This window comes from Ursus arctos, unplaced genomic scaffold (assembly GCF_023065955.2).
Source record: "Ursus arctos isolate Adak ecotype North America unplaced genomic scaffold, UrsArc2.0 scaffold_20, whole genome shotgun sequence".
Classification (NCBI taxonomy): Eukaryota; Metazoa; Chordata; class Mammalia; order Carnivora; family Ursidae; genus Ursus; species Ursus arctos.
Window position 1 is genome coordinate 41,797,290 of NW_026622875.1, and position 25,172 is coordinate 41,822,461.

General features: G+C 38.6%; 1 protein-coding gene across 1 annotated transcript in view; it reads right to left on the reverse strand.

Annotated features, from left to right (window-relative positions):
* NEK10 (NIMA related kinase 10) overlaps positions 1-25,172 on the reverse strand; it is a 214,918-nt gene that overhangs the window by 61,645 nt on the left and 128,101 nt on the right. Inside the window, exons 24-26 of the mRNA XM_044383351.3 lie at positions 21,253-21,382; positions 20,642-20,712; positions 5,362-5,575 (exon numbers count right to left, since the gene is read on the reverse strand). Coding sequence (XP_044239286.2) covers positions 5,362-5,575; positions 20,642-20,712; positions 21,253-21,382 — 415 coding nt within the window. The remainder of the gene's footprint in view (positions 1-5,361; positions 5,576-20,641; positions 20,713-21,252; positions 21,383-25,172) is intronic.

The following is a 25,172-nucleotide window of genomic DNA, read 5'->3' on the forward strand; positions in this document are numbered from 1 at the left end:
AACAGAGGTGAACCTTGGGAGTGGAGCAGACCAGAAGGTTTGAGGGAACAATTCAGGTTCAGCCAGAAAAGACTGGAAGTTTCAGAGAAGCTTCATGACCATCATGCCACTATATGCTATATAGCTAATATGGGTATTTAATATAGGGCCCATGAGGGGCCACACGCTGTGTTCACTGTGGTATCCCCTGCACCTAGAATAGTACCTGACACCTAATAGGCGCTCAATAAATATTTGTTGACTGGATAAGGTAGGGCTGATATTGTGCCCCACTCCCGGTTTGTTCCCCATGGAATCCGAAGTTCCCACAGGTCACAATGGGAATGTAGAAAATGGATAGTGCTCACTGGTGAGTCCACCAGGTTATCACTGCATAGAGCACAGAGAAGAAGCTCAAACCAGAGATGCCATGGTAGGTCCCCCAAAGCCATAGGGATAGGTTCACCTCATCTAAAGTCAACAGAAGCCAGAAGAAGAAGAAGGCAACACACAGAGCCCCCTCCCATCGGCGTGAGGATGCCTAAGCTTCCTCCTGTATCCAGTTGCCATCTTGGGGGAGGGAGATGGAGTGGAGGACCCTTGAAACGGGAGAGAAACTTTGAGTCCAAAACAGCTGATATGTGCTAATGCCGATCTCCCCCATTTTCTGCAATCAGCAGGAACAGGGGTTCAAAACAAAATGATATGTGATTACAGAAGATTAAGTTCCCATTTCATACAACCAATTTTTACCCAAATTCATATGAAATGAAAAACCATGGACCTGGACAGAGCTCACTCAAGAGAAGAGCAAGAGGAGAAGAGAACATCGAAACTTAACAGAGTCCAGGGTTGGAAGACAGAACAAGAAAAAAGTGTTCAGGGACATAAGATGGAAGCCAAGACAGAGGAGCGTGGTTGAAACCACAGGGGGAAAAAAAGTTCAAGAGGAGATATGAACGATAAGGAAGAATTCACCCTTAGTTTGATAATTTGGTTGTTAGTTACCCTGGAGAAATACAAGTCTTTGGTCCACAATACCCAGGATTAAATCCAAACGCTAGGTATGGATACAATGACTAGGTATTCCAAAAACTTCTGCCACCTAGACCAGACTACTTTCCCAGACTTTCTAAACTATTCATATTAAAATACGCATTATAAATCAGGAGACCCACCTTTAAGTCCAAGGTCTGAAACCAGCAAACTAGCTTGGTGACCTTGGACAAGTCTCTTCTCTTGGTTTCCTTTCTCTTGCCTCTTAAGTTAAAGCATAAAACAATACCATTTCTAAAATGTGATTAGTAGTCCAAGTATGCTAAGCTGGTATATCTAGAGCTCATGCACTTTTGCTATTCTCTTCCATCCAGGGTGACTTCCTTACCTACTTTCAAGGCCCAAACTTACCCCACTTGTTTTGGGAGCCTCCCTGAACTCAATCAGCCAGAGATCCACTTGGTATTTACCCAGATTTCCTCCTGCATATATGTTTTGGCTTCCCAGGTAGACTGTATAAATCACTTCACGACTGAGACCACTCCTTATAATTTTTTATAACCTTCACAATAGCAAGCACGATGTCTTACATTCAGAAGATATTCAACAATTCTTTGTTCTTCTATTAATTATAAACTGCAAGCATTTTCAATTTTTCTCTGTTTGTGTAAGCTTATGGATGTGAAAGTTTTCCAGACTGAACAAACTCACTCTGCTAGTAGAAAGAAATGTCATGTGGCTTTAAAACAGAGGTGGTGAAGATAAAAGTCCCTGTGGATATCACCGGAAGAGAAGTGGGAAATCCCTGCAAAACTCACCCTTCAAGAACATGCTTCTTTCACGATTACCCTTCAGTCTTCCTGGTACATTCAACTCTGCTCCATTTGTACACATAGAAATTTGCTTTATTTACCAATGTTAATACCAGTCTACAGCTGAAGCCACAAAACCCCAGCAATCTAAATGAAATTGAAGTTTTCTACTGATTATCTACATTTTTCCAGACTGGGTTTTAACATTCATCCTTGCATTTGCTGGTGAGGATCTAAGCAGCGTGCTGTGTAGAAATGTCTGCAACTGATTTTTCTGTCTGGGATATAAGATAACAGCCAAAGGGCAGCTAGTCTGTGTATTTAACACGTTGTGCATAATGCCAAAATGCCAATCATGATTTTGACTACTACAATGCCACAGTACCCTCTGTAGCAAATAGACTTCTATTATTACATATTTAAGTAAAAATTACACCTTATTTTTCTGCTTGATTCTTATTCTTGACCCTGCTCTCCAACTCATTTCTTATTTTGAATAAAAAAAATTAGAAAGCTTAACAGTCTTCAAAAAGAAAGTTTTGCTCTTCTTTCATAGAGTCTAAACCACAGTACACAGGAGTGAACTTTATTAGTGAAGATTTCTCTGTCCTTTTGAAATGTATATTAATACCTGTCTTTACTAGCCTATTGCCATAATTAAGAATAAGCTAATATGTGAAAAAGTAAGTAGCATACACCCCATGACATAAGAGTCCTTAATGTTTCCGATTAATTGTTTGCTCACCCGCTAATTTGCAAAATTCCAGCAATTCACAACGGATCTCCTTATCAGTGCTGAGAATTCAGGAAGTTCTACTGCACTCACTAATTTCTCTTTCCTTTGACTATTGCTTATCTTTGAATTGTGTAATTGTATTGTTGATATTAACTGCTCTGGGAGACATTCCACTGTATTTGAAATGAAACAATCATAATACTATAACAATACTTAAGAAAAAAAGAGACATAAAATTTTATACCTGTAATTTTTCCATCAGCAATGGTGTTGATGTAAATTTTTAAAAAATAATAATTGGTACTTAGCAAGGAAAATGCTAATGAACTGCATGCTGTCTTTTGATGAAATGTAATCATATTTCCTTCTCAGTTCTTTAATAAAGCTGCACTTTTCTTTTTAGCTAACATTTGATTAATCCAGAGATGAGAAATTATCAGTATACATAAAATAGTGCAAAAGGAGAAGATCCCTGATGGTTCTGTAGAAGGAGTGATATAAACTCTGCCTAGAAGTAAAGCACTTCTCTATGGTCCTTATGAGACTGAATGCTCCGCGAGGGCATTGAGGCTGGCTAGCAGCACGTGCTCAATAAATACTGATTAACTGCATGAAAACCACACGTGGATTTAGCACTAATGGACCAGTTAATACTAGATCAGCAAGTTGCATCCACACTATTTTTTTAACATAATTACTGCTCATTTTATATAACTGGTACTATCTTATAATTTTGTGCCACTTTTTAATTTTATTTATTTAATTTAATTAATTAATTTATTTATTTTATTTTAGTAATTAATTAATTAATTAATTAATTTTATTTATTTAATTTAGTTTATTCAAACACATTTACTTATTTAATTCTACTGCTTTCTGTAATAGGCAATATTTTCCCCCTAATTTATGGATGAGTACAGAACTTCTAGAACCTCAAAACTCCCTTGTCGGCCATAGACATCTCCCTTTGTTTAACCCCGTCATGGCCAGAGAGCTAGGTTTCTACAGTTAAAATGGTCCTCCAAATACATACTGAAATATTGATGGATGAGATGATATGGTGTCTTGGGTTTGGTTCAAAATAACCTACGGAGAGCAGGCAGTGGGTAGCGGGTGGGCATAAAGACAGTATGATTGGCCCGAGGCAGCAAATTCTTGAAGCTGGGGGATGGCTACAAGAAGTACTATCTCTATTTCTGTAAATGTATGAAATTTTCCACAGTAAGAGTTTAAAAAACAAAGAGCGGAGAAGTAAATAAATAAATAAAAGTCATTCTCAAGGTGTTTTGCTAAAGATAAGAGGATTTCTGCTGTTAGATTTTAAACTAACTCCGTCCACCCTCACATCAGCTACAGGAATCTAATATAAACCGACTCTTTTATATCTAACTGGAAATTGGCTAAGTAGCTTTGCAGCGCAGAACTTAACAGAAGGCCTCAAATACTTAAGATATATAGAAATGGCTAAATCTCTTGCGTTTTAGCTTATTGGGAACACTGTTCTCTGAATGCAACATGACATGCATAGAATGGTGTGTTTCTCACTGTTGCCTACTTTTTATGAAGTCAGGTAGCAAAATAACAAGAAAAGTGAACTCTAACTTGCTGTATATAAGATTTAACTGTGTTCAGCAAGAGCCATAACTCCAAGTTACATGCTCCCAAACGTAAACCAAGGCCTTAGATAATCACCAAGGATTGTTTTGTGAAATTACAGCTGGGCTCAGCAAAGCAATAAGGATGAGATTTTCACCCCCCAAAGAAAATTACACTGAATCTTCAACTTCCAGATTCCAAGGATGTCAAAACAAACACACCACAGAGTAGTGCTTTCCTTTTAATAGAAAGGAGTTCGATGGAAACTCTGTTATCTAAGAAATCAGAGGAAGGAGGGAAGGAAGGAAGGAAGGAAGGAAGGAAGGAAGGAAGGAAGGAAGGAAAAGAAATCACAGCTGTCTCTTCTTTGAAATCAACTCTTCAAATTATTTTCCCAGCTGAGGCAGAAAAGGCCTTTAGGGTCCCGGAAAGGAATTTGATGACCAAGTACCTTGATTAAGAATGGGTGTTATGACCCTATTTCCTTGGGCCCCATGCCCAAGAGGGAAGAAAAGAATATTTACCAGGTTGAAGGGTCCCTGACTAGCTCCCTGCTTGGGGGAGCCCGGAGCATGAGCACAGGATGGATCATGGGTCACGAACGAAAGCACAGGGGTAAAAAGAGAGACAGTAACAAGAGTATTGCTGGCATGGTCACTTGCACATGGGGACATTTGTAGCTTTTCCCTTTTTCAAGCTCTGCTCAGAAATAAACTTAAATATCAAAATAATTTAAAGGTTACCGGCAAGAAAAATTAAAGGACATATTCTTATTTGAAGCATGGCAGCATCGTTACCACCACAAACAGTAATAAAAGCAACTGGACTAAAAAGACAAAATTTTAAGGCAATTATTATTTCCTTCTCTGATTAACATATAACATTTTCATTCATATTCCCCAAATTAGATTGCTAAAGAAATAAAATATACATATTCACTGCTATCTATACAAAGAGCATAATATAAGCTTAAAGAATTGTTAAGGGATCTTTTTGATGCCGCTTCTTTTGCAATATACAATAAATTGGGGGTAGTTCATTGGAAACTCACTTATATTGACTTTAATTTCAATTATGAGATCTAGAAAGGGATGCAAATATGGAACTATACAACAGTGAAATACAGCATGCAGCAATTAATATTTTCCTAACTTAGGATAATCTTCCCTTAAGACAAGCCTGAACCACTTCAGATGACCTTATTGGAGTATATCGCGAGGACACTGACAGCTGTGCACTTACATGACATAACAGAGCCAGCTCATGATGACATGTGACAGCATTCCGGTTGGCTTCCACGAAGTACCTCTGTGTGCGCTTCCGTTCCCGTTCCAGCTTCTTCTCCAAAGCCAGCTGGGATGTAGATAAGTTGTCTAAATACTTCATCATGACGTCTGATATCATCGAGCTGACTTCTACGATATCTGGGCGGGCTTCGGCATCAGGAGTGAGGCACCTAAGAGAAGACAAGCTGATTACAGCACTCTGGTCAATGTCAGGACCAGGCCACGGGTGTGGAGGGTCAAGGTTAAGCCCCACTGTGTGTCCACCATGTGTTCGCACCCAAGAGCACCTGGGATAAGATGGACATCAAGCACAGTTTGGAATCCAAGACTTCTCGAAAGGTATTTGGAAAGTTTGGGAAGCAGAGGGAGGCAGCACTGTTCTCTTTGCCGTGCGGCTGTCAGGCAAGGGCTACTGGCTGAGCATGAAGCTGCCCCTTGCGTCTCAGGATAGGTAGATACAGTCATCTTCTCTTGTGTGAACTGGTTATTTTCTATAATCACTGCTAAGTCATTGGTCAGTGAAACAAAGAAGGATCCCAAGAATGTAGGCCTTGATGCACCAAATGGAAGGTGGGTTTCTAGGGGGTCACGACTTACTGGCCTTTTCTAGCTGTATAGCAGCAATACCAACCTAACTTGATTAGTGTATGTCTTACAAAACAGGAGTCATAAAAATAAAATGCAACACAGTTACTTAGAGGTTTAAGATGTTGTAATAACTTTTTAAAGTAACTAATTTGACACATTGCATGCTAATATTTTCTGTGATTTGGAGGTAGGAAATGGCAATCAGCTAAACTAAAGGGAATATTATTCATGTCACAGCTAAACACTAATAGAAAGCCATTCTAGACACAGTGAGATCAATTATCAAGATCACTGTCAGCATGCTTGAAATACTTCAGGCATTCACTATAATATTTGGTCTATTTTATTTATTTATTTATTTATTTATTTATTTATTTATTTATTTATATCTTATTTATTTGAGGGAGAGAGAGCTCACCCAAGAGAGAGTGAGAGAAAGAGCGTGAGTGGGGCTTAGGGATGGGTAGATGGAAACTCCTCACTGAGCAGGGAGCCCGACATGAGACTCTATTCCATGTCTCTGGGATCATGACCTGAGCCAAAGGCAGATGCTTAACTAACTGAGCCACCCAGGTGCCCAATATTTTGTCTATTTTTTAAATTCAAATCCTATAGCTTCACTGAAGTCATGTTGCTTCTTAATAAACTTGAATTTATTTAGACTTTGAGAAAAAGATCGAATGTTCATTTTTATATTTGATTTAACAACCTATAATACTGATGTCTCCAGGAAAGATTTGAGAGCTATTTTATTTTTATTATTATTCTTCACCAAAGGAGTCAAATAAGACTCTAACTTGTTAATTTGCTAATTATTCTTTGTATTTTACTTGATCATGAATAAAATACACATATCTTAGACATTATCATCTCATGCTTAATCTTTATGTTATTTCTTTCTAAGGCAGTGGGCTTACACTACGGTTATGACAGGAACTTACACATCTGCTGAATTCATCTTTAACAAATAAAAGCATAGACTGAATTTATAACAAAGAAAGACAAGGCCAGCTACATAACTTTGGGGGCGCCCCGTACAAAATGAAAGTGTGGGGCCCCAGCAGGGAGTGAGGAAGTCAATCTCCCTTCCCATAGACCAGTGTCCTAAATGATGGTAGGCAGGAGACTCCCAAGACATTGCAGTCTCCATGCCAACATGATGCACTTGGTACCTGGATTGGAGGTGGGCAAAAGGCCCCACTGAGTCACCCATTGAGTGCACCATGGTGTTACCAGCCTGGTTAAGGATGGCCTCTTTTTTGCCTTACCCCAAGATTCAACAGGGCACATACTGCAGCCTTATCCTCTCCTTGTCTGCATTCACAAACCCACAGGGGAGGAGGGTAAAGTCAGAAAACAGGCCTCCCTTGCTGACATACCCAATCACCAGGGTAGACCCTGCTGACATACCCAATATCAGGTAAAGAATGGTAGTAATGATGGGACAGGGACAGGGAGATGTAGCTGGAAGCCAGGCAGGGGCCACGGGGCCAGGAGCAGATGGCTGAGAATCTATGTCAGAGAGGTAGGAAGTTGGAGGGACCTCATAGGAACTGAGACTCCCAAGCCCCAAATGTACATGCTCCTTGTCTCTTCAGACGTCATTTTGAAACACAAATTTAAAAATAAGATTATTAAGAATTTCATGACCTTGAACATTGGGGTGCATATGGCCCTTCTCTTCACTACGTCTTTATCTTTGGGGTAAATACCCAGTAGTGCAATTGCTGGATCATAAGGTAGCTCAATTTTTAACTTTTTAAGGGACCTCCACACTGTATTCCAAAGTGGATGTACCAACTTGCATTCCCACCAACAGTGTAAGAGGGATCCCCTTTCTCCACATCCTCTCCAACATTTGTTGTTTCCTGCCTTGTCAATTTTTGCCATTCTAACTGGCAAAAGGTGGTATCTCCATGTGGTTTTGATTTGAATTTCCCTGATGGCTAATGAATAGCCGAATTGTGGAAGGAGCCAGATGCCCTTCAACAGATGATTGGATTAAGAAGATGTGGTCCATATATACAATGGAATATTACTCAGCCATCAAAAAGAACGATTTCACAACATTTACAGCAACCTGGACAGGACTGGAGGAGATAATGCTAAGCGAAATAAGTCAAGCAGAGAAAGACAATTATCATATGGTTTCACTCATTTATGGAACATAAGAAGTAGGAAGATAGGAGAAGAAAGGGAAGAAGGAAGGGGGTGGTAAACAGAACAGGGAATGAACCATGAGAGACTATAGACTCTGGGAAACAAACTGAGGGCTTCAGAGGGGAGGGGAAGTGGGGGATTGGGATAGGCAGGTGATGGGTATTAAGGAGGGCACGTATTGCATGGTGCACTGGGTGTTATACGCAAGTAATGAATCATGGAACATTACATCAAAAACTAGGGATGTACTGTATGGTGACTAACATAACATAAAAAAAATATTATTAAAAAAAAAAAAAGAATTTCATGACCTTGAATACAGAGCCTTAAACCCTAAGCACAGGGCTGTTTTGAGTATGGGGGCCCTGAGCATTGGTCATAAGCACGTGAAGCTGAACTTCCGTGCCAGTGACATATTTGTACTCAATTTCTTACTTTTGTTCATAATCATAAAAGAAGCGAAGACGTTGAATTTCACCTTCTAATTAAATCTGTTTCTTCATCTACTCTCACTTAATTAGCAAAAGTAATTAAAGGTGCTAAAAATGCTTGGTTGACCTAGCGTTGGTTATGACTGCCATGGGAGAGGAAAAAAACCAAAAACAGCCTCTAAGCCTTTCATTAGTGCATTAGATTAAAGTCTTAGTCTGCAGATATTTAAACTGATTCAAGATAATATTAGCAGTTGAATTATTAGCTGAGCTTTTCTTTAACCAAAAAAGCAGTATAAGCTAGTTTTACGAATTATGTGTTATGGTAAATGGGAACCAGAATGGTCCCTGTTCTGGCATTTAGTCATCCCCTTTCTCCCAAAGCTACTCCCCTTCCTGGATTTGCCATCCCTGAAAAAGGAGCCACCAGGGAGAGGCAATGTAGCATCACAATTAGGCAGGCAGGCTCCAGGTTGGATTGCTGGAGTTAAATACTAGTTCACCCTTTACTAACTTAACTTGGGCAAGATTTAGCTTCTCAGTCTCAGGTAGCCTATCTGTAAAATGGGATAATCACAATATCTACACCTCATCAAGCTGGTATGGTGATTAATGAAGTCACCTGTGTAAAGTGCTGGCACATTGTAATCGCTCAATACATTGAAAAGAAAATCCACACTTATTTGTCCTGTAGTCCTCCCACATTTAACCAACACAAAATTCTGTGGCTTCTCCCTATGAAATATTTATTGAATCCAGATCCCCACTCTCTAATCCCACCACTATTAGCCATTGTGATCTTTGCTTTCTTGCATTACTGGAAGAGTTTCCTAAATGACACTCATCTTTTGTCCACCTCTGACCATACTGTAAACTGCCACAGAATAATGTTCCTGAATCTGACTATATCACTTCTCTGTTCAGAATTCCTCAATAGCCCTTCATGGTCCAATAGAACAAAACTAAAATTTCCAGCATTCCATACAAGTCCCCTCTGGAGCCAGCCCTTAACTCCCTTCCAGCTTCACACCAAATGCTTCCCCTCCTCCAGCTACACACCAAATAACCCATGGCTCTCTTATGCCTCCATTTCTTTGCTCATTTTATTTGCTCTGCTTGAATTTGTTTCTTGCCAATGGTATCTGCCTTTTTCCAGATCCCATCCCTATCTGTTGCTAAAAACCCCACTCTTCTTCTAGTCTCCATTAGGAAGATTTCTTGGATAACCCTCAAATGACTTATCATCCCCTTTTTGTATATTCTCATTACATTTAATCCTTAAACTACTCTAATATTGTATTGCAATGATCCATTTCACCACTAGAAACTGGAAACTTCTTGAGAGGAGACATATGTCACTTTCACCATGATCTCCTCAGCATGTAAAATGGAATCTAGGTCCTGGTAGGTACTCGGCAGATGAATGAATGAATGAACAAACTTGGGCTAACATCTAAGAATATACCTGTCCCAAAATATATACCCCAAATATTTGCCCACAAACTTTTAGACTTCCAGGAACATCTCTTACCAGAAGTTCTGATTTAGCTTTAATTCTCTAAAACACATCCCTGCTTAGATATTTCAGAGAAATTCTTAAGAGTGAACAAATGTTTCAATGATTCTCTAATCAAATAAGCATAAAATCATGTTGTATAAAAAAGCTAGGTTGTTCTACTCACCCCACCCACTTTGTCCCCACTCTGCTCTGAGACCAGATGGAAAGAATTAGAGGGATCTGACGTTAAATTGTATTCATTTTGTATTTTAAGAAACAAAGAGTTGAGCATTATGGTGGCATGAGTTGTTCCCTTTGTCGCTCTCCGTCAATTTATAACCAGTAGGACATCCATAACCCAACAGGGTTTCCTCTGCACAGCAGAACAGAATGTTGGAGAGACGCATATATCTGTACATCTGAGGATGAGTAGATTGGACTTCATGGAGGTGATGGAACCAAGAGTGCACTGTCAGAACTGAGAGAGATTGAAATTCTAAAAAAGAAACAAACAAACATTCTGGAGCTGAAGAACTCAATACATGATATGAAGAATGAACTAAGAGCACTAGAAATACATCAGATCAGACATAAGAAAGAATAAGTGATCTGGAAGATAGGAATCTGGAAGTGATTCAGGTGGAGGAGAAGAGAACTTCTATATTTAAAAAGATTTTTAAAAAGTGAAGAAACCCTATGAGAGCTATCAGACTCCATTAGGAGAGCCAACAAGAATAATGGGTATACCACAAGGAGAAGAGAAGAAGAGGGAAGAGAGGTTATTTAAAGAAATAATAGCTGAAAACTTCCCAAAGCTGGGGAAAGGACTAGACATACAAGACCATGAAGCTAACAGATCACCTTACAACCTCAATGTAAAAAAAACTTCAAGACACATTATAGTGAAGCTGTCAAAAGTCAAGCAAGGATAAAGAAAGAACCTTAAAAGCAGCCAGGGAAAAAGAGACTAACCTAAAAAGTAACTCCCATTAGACTATCAGCAGATTTCTCAGCAGAAAACCTATAGTCCAGAAGAGAGTGGAATTATGTATTCAAAGTATTGAAATATAAAAATCATCAGCCAAGAAAACTCTATCCTTCAGCAATGTTATCCTTCAGATATGAAGGAGAAATAAAAGCTTTCCCAAACAAAAGCTGAAAAAGTTCACCACCACTAGACCTGCCTTACAAGAAATGTTAAAAGGGGCTCTTCTACATCAAACAAAAGATAAAAATATACACAAAACTTCAAATAAAGTGATATATAGAATCACAAAATTGTAACTCTATATTAGAATAGGGTGTTAAACAGCTATAACATATAGGTTAAAGGAGAAAAGCATTAAAAAAAACTATAGCGACTACAATTTGGTAATAAACATGTAGCATAAAAAAGGGATAATTTGTGACAATAAAAACATAAAAAGGGGAGAAGAAAAATGACAGAACCTGTATAGACAAATAAGTTATCAGCATAAAATGGACTGTTTTATCTATGAGACATTTTATACAAACCTCATGGTAACCACAAAACAGAAATCTAGAGCAAAGACACAAAACAGTAAAAAGGGGGAAAGTGAGCAAATTATCATAAAAAACCATCAACCTAAAAAGGTAAATAGAAACACAAAGAAAAAGAAACAATAGAGACATAAAACAACCAGAAAATAAAAGACAAAATGGCAGTAGTAAGTCTTCATATATCAACAATCGTTCTAAATGTAAACAGATGAACTCACCAAACAAAAGGCACCAAGTGGCTAGACAAATTAAAAAATAAGACCCAACTATATGCTGCCTTCAGGAGACTCACCTCACCTCCAAAGACAAACACAGATTCAAAGTGAAGGGGTGCACTATGATACTCAGAGCAAATAGTAACCAAAAGAAAGCAAATATAACCATACTTATATCAGACAAAGTAGACTTTAAGCCAAAAATGTAATGAGACAGAGAAGGTCATTATATAGTGATAAAGGGGTCAATATAATAAGAAGATATAATAATAAATACATATTCTCCCCAACATCTCAGCATCGAAATATATTAAGCAAATAGATCTTAACGGAGAAAAAGACAATGCAATAATAGTAGAGGACTTCAACACCCCACTCTGAGCAATGAATAGATCATCCAGACAAAAAATCAACAAGGAAACATTGGAATTAACCATACTTTAAAACAAATGAATGAGACATATATAGAACATTCTATCCAATAGCAGCAGAATACACATTTTTCTCAAGCACACATGGAATATGTTCCAGAATAGATCACATGAGAGGCCATGAAACTAATTTCAGCAAATTTAAGAAGACTGACATCATACCAACTATCTTCTCTACTACAATGACATGAAATTAGAAATCAACAAGAGGAAAGTGAGCAGATTTTAAAATATGTGGAAACACATTTCTAAATAACCTATGGGTCAAAGAAGAAAATCAATAGGGAAATAAAAAAAACCTCAAAACAAATTAAAATGAAAATGCAACATACCACATTTTGTAGGATGCAGCAAAAGCCATTCTAAGAGTCTATAGCAATAAATACATATATTAAGAAATTAGAAAGATCTCAAATAAACAACCTAACTTTACACCTCAAGGAACTAGAAAGAAGAAACAAATTAAACCCAAAATCAGCAGAAAGAAGGAAATAATAACAATCAGAGTGTAAATAAATTAAGTAAATTGAGTCCAGAAAAACAACTGAAAGAACCAATGAAACTAAAAGCTGGTACTTCAGAAAAACAAACAAAATGGACAAATCTTTAGGTAGCCTAAGAAAAAAACAGAGAAGACTCAAATTTAGAAATGAAAAAGGAGACATCACAGCTGATACTACAGAAATATAGACAAGAAATGGGTACATTTCTAGAAATACGGAACCTACCAAGACTGAATCGGGAAAAACAGATAATCTGGACACACCAATTATGACTCAAGAGATTGAGTCAGTAAAACTCTCAACGCAGGAAACTCCAGGGCCAGACATCTTCACTGGTGAGTTCCACCAAACACTTGAAGAGGAATTAACACCAGTCCTCTTGAGACACTTCCAAAATATTGAGGAGAAGGGAACACTTTCAAACTCATTTTACAAAATCAGCACTGCCTTTATACCAAAACCAGATAAAGACACCACAAGAAGAGTAAACTATAGACAAATATTCCTGCTGAATATAGATGTAAAAATTCTCAACAAAATATTAGGAAACAAAATTCAAGAATCCATTAAGAGAATTAAGCACTATGACCAACTGGGATTTATCCCTGGGCTATAGGAGGATTCAACACACGCAAATCAATAAATGTAATTTGTCACATCAATAAAATGAGAGATTAAAACTATATGATCATCTCAATACATACAGAAAAAGAGGGAGACTGAAAAAGATGGCGGAGGAGTAGGGGACCACTTTTTAGCTGGTCCCCTGAATTGAGCTGGATATCTACCAGACCACCCTGAACACCCACGAAATCAATACATACAGAAAAAGCATTTGACAAAATACAACATCCTTTTATGATAAAAACCCTTAACAGATTGGTTATAGAAGGAATGTATCTCAGTATAAAAAAGTCCATATATGAGAAACCCACAAGTCACATTATACTCAATGGAGAAAAATTGAAAGGGTTTCCTCTGAGATCACGAGCAAGGCAAGGTTGCCCACTCCCATCATTCCTATTAAGTATAGCATTGGAAAAGTCCTGGCAAGACGAAGAAATAAAAGGCATCCAAATTTGGAAGAAAGAAGTAAAAATTTCTCTATTTGCTAATGATATAATCTTACACATAAAAAATCCCTAAGAGTCAATCAAAAAAACTGTTGGAATTAATCAATGATTTCAGGAAAGCGGCAAGTTACAAAATCAACTTACGGCAATCAGCAGCCTTCTTTTATACTAATGATGAAGCATTAGAAAAAGAAGTAAAGAAAACTATCCAAACCACAGTAGCATCAAAAAATAATAAAATACTTAGGAATAAATTTAACCAAAGAAGTGAAAGATCTATACAACAAAAACTGTAAGACTTTGCTGAAAGAAACTGAAGAAGACACATACAAATGGAAAGACATTTTGTGTTCATGTTTTGGAGGAATAAATATTGTTAAAATGGCCATACCACCCAAAGCCATCTACAGATTCAATGCAATCCCAATAAAAATACCAAAGGCATTCTTCACAGAAATAGAAGAAACAAACCTAAAATTTGTGTGGAACCACCAAAGGCTCTGAATAGCCAAAGCAACCCTGAGAAAAAAATAATAAAGCTGGAGGTATCACATGTCCTGATTTTTAAACTATATTACAAAGCCATATTAATAAAAACACTATGGCACTGGCACAAAAATAGACCCATAGACCAATGGAAGAGCATAGAGAGCCCAAAACTAAATCCCAGCACATACAGTCAATGAATATTTGACAATGGAACCAAGGACAAACACAGGGGGACAGTCTCTTTAACAAGCGGTGCTGGGAAAACTGAAGAAATATATGCAGAACAAAGAAACTGGCCCCTATCTCACACCACTCACAAAAATTAACTCAAAATTGTTCGGAGACTTAAACATAAGACTTGATATCATAAAACTCTTAGAAGAAAGGGAAGAAAGAAGCTTTCTGATATTGGTCTTGGCAATGATTTTTTTTAACATGATGCCAAAAGCACAAACAACAAAAGCAAGAAACAACGAATGGGACTACATCAAACTCAAAAACTACTGCATAGCTTTTGCTACTCAGTTAATGAAATGAAACAGCAGCCTATAGAGCAGAGAATATTTTTACAAACCACATATCAGAGAAGGGGTTAATATCCAAAATATATAAAGAACTAAGCACAACTTAATAACACTCAAATAATTTGATTAAAAATGGGCCAAACTAGATATTTTCCAAAGAGGACAACAAAATGGCCAATAGGCACATGAAAAGGTGCTCAACATCACTAATCATTAAGGAGATGCAAATAGGGGCACCTAGGTGGCTGTCGGTTAAGTAGCCCACTCTTGTTTTTGGCTCAGGTCATGATCTCAGGGTCATGAGATCAAGCCCTGTGTCAGTCTCTGCACTGTGCACGGAGTTTGCTTCAGATTCTCTCTCCCTCTCCTTCCAGCCTTCTCTCAATCTCTCTCAAATAAATAAAATCTTAGAAAAAAAAGAAGATGCAAACAAAAACCACAATGAACTATCACCTTACACCTGTTAGGATGGCTATCATCAAAAGGACAAGAGATAACAGGTGATTGTGAGGATGTGGTGAAAAGGGAACACTTACACATTGTTGATGAGAATGTAAATTGGTCCAACCACTATGAAAAACAATATGGAGATTCCTTTAAAAAATTAAAAAATAGATCTACCATATGACCCAGCAATTCTACTTCTGGGAATACACCCAAAAGCAAAGAAAACAGAATTTCAACAAGGTATCTGCATTCCCATGTTTATCGCAGCATTATTCACAATAGCCAAGATATGGAAACCCAAATGCCCATCCTCGTATGAATGAATAAAAAAGAGGTGGTACATATATACAATGGGATATTATCCAGTCATGAGGAAGGAAGATATATTCCCATTTTTGTCAACATAGATGGAACTTGAGCACCTTATGCTAAGCGAGATAAGTCAGAGAAAGACAAGTACTGTATGATAATACCTATATGGAATCTAGAAAAATCAAACCTATAAAAAAAATAGAAAACAAATGGTGGTTATCAGGACATGAGGGGTGGGGAGGATAAGAATGATAGTGTCTATGGGTACAAACTTGTAATGAGTCGTAAATAAGCCACAGAGATCTAATGCACTGAATAATGAATACAGCCAATGACATTGCAATATAATTATGTAATGTGATAAATATTGCTTCATTGGCAATCATATTACAATATATAAATATATCAAAGTGACACACTGTACACCATAAATTTACAAAATATAACATGTCAAAGTTACTTTGGGGAAAATTAAAAAAAAAAAAGAAAACTAAAGAGTTAAAGGTAGGGTGAAAAATGGAAAGATCCACTTGTCCTCAGAACTAGCTGCAAGCATTAACTGTGCTAGTCATCATGAGCGCCTCTGAAACAGAGCACCAGACGGCTTCTGCAACCAGGCACAGAGAGAGAAATGTAAGGCAATTGGAAGATTTTGTGCATAAAAGGAAATGTTCTTCATTTTTAGAAAGTAAACAGACAATATTCTCTGAACAGTGTACTGGAAGGTAAAAATAGTAATGCTGGTACTGGGCAGAGCAACAAAATGGATTTATTTTCTGCCCCAAACTCTTTGGGGTTGCTAAGTTATTCTTCCAGGGTAAAAGCCTGCTAGGAAAGAAAAGTTCCAGTGACAGAATGTGCTTGTTCACCACATGAACGAGCAGGAAAAAGGAAAGACACAGCACAGGAGACACACAACTGCATGTGCTCTACGCAAGACAGGAGGTAGAGGGTGAAAATGAGAAGATGGAAAAGCAGAAGCAGCAAGATCATGCAACAGGAAACACCGAGTGTGAAACTAAGATTCAATCTAGTGAACGTGCCCATCAATGGTTGTCTTGCATTTCAAAGGCTCTGTCACGTTACTCGTGATCAGCTCTGAGCCTGATGATTCGCTGAGTCATAAATGATCATTAAGACCACTTTTGCCTTTATGTATTCCTTGCATCAATTTTCTGAAGAAAACAGGAAACTAAGAATATAGAAAATTGAATTTGCTTATTTATTCTTTTAGAACTTAATTTTTAAAGATTAAAAATCCAAAGCAAATTAAATATGTAATTGCATAAAATTCATGACTGAATTTGGTTTTATGTCAAATTTTCTAAAGATAAAACTTTGTGATGTGAACCCAGACAATGAGTCTTGAATAACCTTAAGTGAAAACCACGTCTGCTATAGACTGCACAGTCATCTTAATGTATAATCAGTTATAAAATTAAAATTAAATTGTCAGTTCTTACTTATTATGGCATCTTAGTTATTTTGAATTAAAAGTGTCCTTACTGGGGTGCCTGGGTGGCCCAGTCAGTTAAGTGTCTGCCTTCGCCTCAGGTCATGACCCCAGGGTCCTGGGATCCAGCCCCACAGTTGGGCTCCCAGCTCAGTGGGGAGTCTGCTGCTTCCTTTCCCTCTGCCCCTCCCATCCCAATCCCCGCTCATGATCATTCTCTCGTGCTCTCTCAAATAAATAAAATCTAAAAAAAAAAAAAAAAAAAAAAGTGTCCTTACAAACATTTAATCCCTGAGTCCCCTAATAGTGATCATTCATCCTCTTAACCATTCTGGTGACAAGGGAACTCACTACCCACCCAGCAGCCTGCCTCACTTGGGTATCTCTAATTCTGACACATACTTCCAATGACGAGCTGACATGGGCCCCCTTGGACCTCCACTCCGTGGTCTTGGCTCCACTTTCTGAAGTTCCACAGAATAAACCCAACTGTTTTCATATTTTTAGTGTCATTCCATTTTCATGCTTATACCCCCAAAATTGTTGACTCAACTCCAAGCCACCATGGAAATAGCCCCACTTCTCTCCATCAACACTACCACACTCCAGTCAGAGCCACCATCATGTCTTGGTGGACAGCTGGCCCTACTTCCCCTCCTGCCCCCATTCCCTGCTCTCTATTCTCCACAGAACAGCCAGCATGATCTTTGCTATAGAAGAAATTTTCACTATATCCCACTTGTAAATAACCTTAAGTCTTCTCCTCAGTACTTGAGATAAAAATTCAAAACCCTCAATGTGGCCTATCAGACCTAGTCGATCTGGCCCCATGAGCCTCCCCAGGCCCTAATCATTCTTTGGCTATTCTCTCCCTGACTTAACACGCTACATCTCCAATTTCTTCTAGTTCCTCAAACTAATAAGCTCTAAGCTGGTCTATGAAATGCTTTCTCCACTCTTTACATTCGAGAATTAGTGGTGGTTCGGGTCTCAGATTACATGTTCTTTCTTCATAGAAACTTCCCGAAGTCCCTAGACTAGGCCAAGTCCTTCTGGAATCTCTCATTGCTCCCTTTACCATTCTTCATCCAATTTATTATAATTTGTTTTATATACTTAATTCCATAAGTAGCAACACTACTATTATTAATAATAATATCTAATTTTACTGAGGGCTCACTAAGTGCTGGGTACTGTGCTAAAAGGACTCAAAGCATTATCTTATTTAATCTTCAGAACAAGCCTGTGAGTAGTTACTATTGCTACCCATACATCACAGATGAGAAAAGGATGTGCGTGGAAGAATAGGGATTAAAATCCAGCTGATTACAGGGGCGCCTGGGTGGCACAGTGGTTGGGCGTCTGCCTTCGGCTCAGGGCGTGATCCTGGCGTTATGGGATCGAGGCCCACATCAGGCTCCTCTGCTATGAGCCTGCTTCTTCCTCTCCCACTTTCCCTGCTTGTGTTCCCTCTCTCGCTGGCTGTCTCTATCTCTGTCAAATAAATAAATAAAATCTTAAAAAAAAAATAAAATAAAATCCAGCTGATTATAGAACCTATTGACGTTCTTAACCTTTCCATGTAGTGTTGGTACCTGACTCCTCCACTAACTTGTTAGCCCCAAGACACATGGATACCAATAGCCATGGGGACTGTCAGAAGCAAATTATGGTCCTGTTTGCCCCGTGCCACAAAATCAGAATAATGTCTCTGTACATTTTCTCTGTACCACCCCTACCCCGCTCTTTGTGGTGCTCAAATACCTATGAAAAGGAGAAATTAAGTGAGTAGATCTGGTATTCTTGTCTTGACATCTCTAGAGACTTCTTGAAGTTTTGAGGCACTTTCCAGAAAACAAATAGCAGAGAATAGGACCAAATTGTGGAGATGAGCAATTTAAATACATTTGCCTGGATTCATTAGCAATTGGGCACGATCTAATATATGCAGAATTCAGATTATTCAGAAAGGGGTTTCAGCTCATTTCCTATAATATTAACAATGATAATTGCCAATATTGCTTAAGATTTACCATTCACCAAATTCTATGCTAAGTGACTTTCATAGTTACTTTGTATAATTATCACACCAGCCTGATGAGGTTGGTATTATTACAATCCCTTTTTTACTGGATGAGGGAATAGAAATGCAGAAAGAATGGTCAAATGTTTGTTCAGAGTCTCCAGTTAGTGAAACTCAGCCCCCGCTGGATCTAGGCCCCTTAGAACTGTAGGACAGTGTTGTGCTGAGCAAGGAAAGATTCAAGATAAAACCGTACAAACTGTGAGGAGTACCTATTAATGCAAAACGATGGGCTGGGAGGAGAAAGTGAAGGGAATACATCTCTTACATTCCATCAGAGGTGGTGCTAAGTGCTGGGATAGATACAGAACCAAATTTAAAGGGAATTGGGCAGGAGAATGGACAGATATTTTATCTGGGGTGACTCTGGGATTTCTATAAAAATAATAAGGATTTAACTCAGCTTGATGGGGCAGGGAAGTAATCTTGAGCCAACTTAAGAGCATACATTGGTATAGAAATAACAATCAGTCAGAAAACAAGTCATTGATTCATACAACCAGTATTTGTTAAGGGTCGATCTTGTCCCAGGCACTGCTCTGGGCACTGAAGAGCCACGAGCCAGACTGGAAAAGCCTCTGCTCTTGTAGAGTTTTCCTTCTGGTGGGGACAAGACAGGCAATAAAGAAACACGTCTGCTCACACAAATGTCTAACATGTCGGGAGATGGGTGCTGCAAGTTTTATGAAGCAGGCAAGGGGGCCGGAATGCAGAGAGGCTGTAGGGGCATCAGGGAGGGCTCTCTGATGATGGGAAATAACAGAAGAGACACAAAGGAAGTGGGGGCCTGTGCCATGCACGTACCAGAGGGAAGGGAAGTCCAGGACAAGGGAAGAGCAAGGCCAGAGGGCCAGAGGCAGGGGCATACCAGGACTTGCAGGGAGCTCCCTGTGGCTGGCAGTGAGGGAGCAAAAGAAAAGTGGGAGGGAAGGGTGACAGGTCAGCTGGGACAAGCCCTGGGAGGTCAGAACTTTGCGAATGCAACAGGAAATGACTTTCATTAAACTCCTACCATATTGATGGTTGGAGCATTTCTTTCTTTCTTTGAAAAATTATTATACAACATAACATTATCAATTTAAAAATAGAAATGAAAAAGTGCTCGCAATTTTATCATCTAACATGGCCTTTTTCAGTTTCCTATGTCCTTGTCTAGCCTTTTCTGACATCCATGCATATATTTACAGTTTTTATCATAGTTACAAACAGCTTTACGTCCTGTTTGCTTTACTTCGCTTCTTATCATCTTTGTTTTACAGGTTGATACAAAGCCTTCTGAATAATCACTCTAATGGCTGCATAATATTTCAAGTGCATATACCACTTCCTCTTGGACCCACTGAAGTGGCTTCCAGATGGTCGCCATTACTGCTGATGCACAAATATGGTTCTAGGTTTGGATTACTTGGGAGCCCTTCCTCTTCATGAATATTTACGCGGTAAATTCATAGAGATGTGAGGTATTTCTTGATAATCCCTATCAGGTTTGAAATTGTGAGAATAATTACCTGCTGATGGTCTCTGTCACTTTCTCAGAGTAGATGCCTTCTGGCACTGGTTCATAGACTGCCTCCACTATCTGCAAAACAGACAGACTAGTGCGATGGACGTAAAGAGCCCATTAATATGTACAATACTTGGCCACAACATGAGAGCTACTGAACGAGCATGATAACCATGCACAAATTTTAATCAGAAACAAAAACAACCCAACAAATAAAAAATTAACATCAATTAAACAGTTCTTGAGCGCAGATTGTATTCTTCAGGCTGAGTTAACGTTAGCCTCAGACTCATAATAAATGATGTGTAGGATAATATAATGTGCCGATTGTAGGCAGTCCAAACCACAATTAAAAATAAAAGACCAAAAGTAATTTGATATATTTATTTGTATAATTTTCTAGGATAAATGAAGACAATTATAAGGGGAATGTGCCACAGCACGTGATGTATATTTAGAAGAAAGGGGAAAAAGTGAATTGGATCATGTGGCCAATAAAACAATGTGCCTGCTTTTAATTGACGGTTTTATAAAAATCACAAATGCTCTATTTAGAAAGAAAAGGAATGGCATTTTTAGCAACACGGGACCCTTTTGTCTCCCAACACTGCTTACTTTTGTAGCCAGGGAGAGCATGTTGGTGCTATAGAAGGGAGGATTCAGAGTTGCCATCTGATAAAGGATGCAGCCGGCCGCCCAGACATCAGCCTTCTCCCCGTACGGCTCACTCTTCAGTACCTCAGGGCTGAATTAAAATAAGGGTGTTAATAGATACGAAAAAAGGGAGAAGAAACCAGCACGGGAAAAGAGTCCAATTTTCAAGTAATAGTTGGAGATAGGAGAAGGAAGAATTTAAACTCTTCCTCGCTAATTCAAGTAAACATATTAAAAAGTATCTTTGAATTCTCCCAGACTCAGATGAATCAAGAAACACAATCAAGCAATTCCATTTTAAGCACTAAATATCAATGAACCATATACAAATTGCCTATTAAGTATCCAAAGAAGTTTTTATTTCCAGAAACAATTACCCCTCTGTGGTAGCTGGAATTGTTGGCCCCAGTTCTTTACTGTTCTGGAGATTTTGTGCATCTCCCTCTAACAATGGCCTCTGGGTGGGCAGTATTTGTTACGCACCCCTGCCCCTGGTTTTGTTTTGTGTTGCTTTGCCCAATGGAATATGGAAACGACAGTGAACCAGACCAGGGCCTTTGTCTTAACAAACATTGAGTGCTTTCATTTGTCCTTCTAGGAGATTCTATCCATTACCAAGAGAAGAACATTTCCCAGTGACTTCTAGCCCACCAGCCTGGGTCCAGCAGAAGATATGTGGAGTAGGTCTAACCGAGACAATGCATAAACCTACACCCTGAGGGAGAACTTGCCCAGAAGACCCAGACCTGTGAGTCTAACAGTAAACACCACCAAAATTTTTGTGATTTGTTCATCAGCATTATTATGGGAAAAACTGACTGATACAGTCCACTCCCTTTGCTACTCAACTCTAGCCTATAAAGCAGAAGAAGACTATATTTAAATATGCTGCATAAAATTACAGCATCCATCACGTTCATGTCTTCTGAAATTGCCTTTCCAATCTGGACGTGGATGCTGTCAGCTTTTAAACAAACTTAAGCCGTGAGAATTTATGGGTTTGACTTTTTTTTTTTTAATGTGCAGGCAAGTGCAGTTCCCCTGGATATTTTGGAGTAATAGAAGCTTCCTCTATCATATTTGTAGAACAAAACTCAGCACAGGGTTGAAAGCATTTAATACCCACACATCCTAAATTAAGTAGCTTAGCAATTCAGTTCTATGATATGTATTTAGGATTGTGCTCAGCCCTCTACATAAATAGAGTGGGGATTAAGGGTTAACTTTGATGGTGGATTGAGGTATAAAGACACTGACAAATTGATATTAGAACAATCAGAGTAGACATAAATCAATGTTGACTATTAAGAATAATCAAGGAGTTGTTATTTTTGTGAGATTATGAAGAATTCCTGGTTTTAGATTTACATTATATGCTTGCAGAGGAAAGTATGATTTCTAGGTCTCTCAGTTGAGCATTTTCATTTTTGATATTTTGAGCTCAATAAGATGGCAATGTGGGAATTGGGAATGAAATTTCCAGAGTTCTGGTCTTTCTAACTGCATAAAAAGTGTCTCCTATTGTCACCTGGTCAACATTAAAAAATATTCACATTAAAAAATGCCTTAACAAGAAATAATGTCCTCAACAGAAAAAAAAAAAATAATGTCGTCTTTGGTCCCCCACAGGCAAATTTCTCAGGTTTTAATCTACAAAGAACTCAGAGGATTTGTTTCATATTTCCAAAAGCTCATGAAGCAGATGCTATGAGTGTTCTACCCACTTCCCCTCAGGCCCTTTTTCCATTTCCTGTTCCTGGTATGCTTTCACTCTCAACAGCCAGCATCTGTATTTCTTTGGAGAAGAGCCTTCATTTCTTCTGAAAAAATAATTACTCAACCTGGGGGAAAACACTTGTAAGAACAGAGTTTACTCAGTTGATTGTTCTCGTCATTTCACCTCCTCCTCTTTCTCACTGGAGACCACAAACTCCTCTTATTCCCACAGGCGTGCCCCTTTGCACGTGGCTTTGCAGCTTCCATTAAAGGAAAAAGTCTATTTCTCTACCCCTTGAATCTGGACTTGTTATGACTTACTTTGGCCAAGAAGATACCAGCAAAAGTGATACAAGGAGAGACTTAGAAAGTACTTACTCTTTGAGGCTTGCTCTTCTTTCCTGCTCTTAAAAACCCTATGAACACAGCCAAGTGAGTCAGCCCAGGTCTGCCTACTGGGTGATGATAACATATGGCCCAATTACCTCTACCATCACTACCCATAGAGACTCAACCATAAGACCTGTAAGTGAAGCCATTGGAAACCAGGTGACCACAATGCCTACCGAGCCCAGCCAATACTCTGATCAGCAATCTTCACTGGGACCGGGCCAGTTTGCCAACACACAGTGTATTGATTAAAAAAAAACAAAAAACAAAAAAAAAGTTTACTGTTTTAAGCCACTAAGTTTTGAGGCAGTTTGTCAAAGTTAACTGATATAATAGCTCTCATCAGATTTTCAAAGCTGGGCATAAGTCCTGAAAAAAAGACCAAGAATTACTTCTCTGAAAAAGAATAAGAAAGGGAACTTAAACACAAACAACACAGTTGCCAACTATCACTTTTCTTCTGGGATAAGCTTCTACTATCCTCTAAGGTAAGAATTATATCATTATAGCTAAAAGCAATGACAAACAGAACACAGAGTCTGATTTCTAGAAGCCACAACAAAACGTTCTGTTATGGTCTGAATTGCGTCCCCCCAAAATTCATATGTTGAAGTCCCCATCCCACTACTTCAGAATGTGACCATATGTTAAAGTAAGTTCGGTATGAGATGATTAAGTTAAGATGATGCCACTAGGATGGGCCCTGATCCAATCATGACTGGTGTCCTTACGAGAAGAGGAAGAGACACCACGAGCAGGAGCATGGGTACACAGAGGAACAACCATGTGAAGATGCAGTCAGAAGGTGGAGTCCTGGCATCTGGAAGCCAAAGCAGACAGGCCTCAAAGGAAACTAAACTGGCCAACACTTGGATCTTGGATTTCCAGCCTTTGGAACTGGGAGAAAATAAATTTAAGCCACCCAGTCTGTGGTATTTTTGTTATGGCAGCCTTGGAAAACTAATGCGGGTTCTATGGCAAAACCTCCTCATGTTTTTTCACCTTCAGGAGAACCCAGCCTTTTGGAAATATGGCTAACGTCACTGATTCAATCACAACTTATAAATATCATGTAAGTGTTTTGCGGTTATTATTTAGAAAACCCTTGAAAAACAATGTGTTGTCTTTCCAATTTCTCTGCTTAAGGTGAGCCCAACCACATTTAGAAAAATACAGAGGTTTACAGCTAGCAATGTTTCATTTAAAGGAAAGAAGTTAAATAGGATACACATACACAGTTTAAAATGGGTTTTCTGGGGCGCCTGGGTGGCACAGTCGTTAAGCGTCTGCCTTCAGCCCAGGGCGTGATCCCGGCGTTCTGGGATCGAGCCCCACATCAGGCTCCTCTGCTGGGAGCCTGCTTCTTCCTCTCCCACTCCCCCTGCTGTGTTCCCTCTCTCGCTGGCTGTCTCTATCTCTGTCAAATAAATAAAATCTTTAAAAAAATAATAATAAAATAAAATGGGTTTTCTTTTTGTCAAACAAAAACATTATTCTGTATTTTTTAAATGGTTATTCCTATGTGATCCAGTCATCTAAAATCTTTTAGTGATAAAATATAACGTAGGTGATATTAAACAAAATTTGGGGCTTTTCCGGCAAATATTAAAATATTTACAATTAAGTGTGTAAAACTTACAGCCACTGTCAGTTATACATCAATAAAACAGTACTTATTTTTATGAGTGCTGATCTAACATACAACATGGTGACTCTAGTTAATAATAGTGTATTATATACATGAACTTTGCTAAAAGTAGATCACAAGTATTATC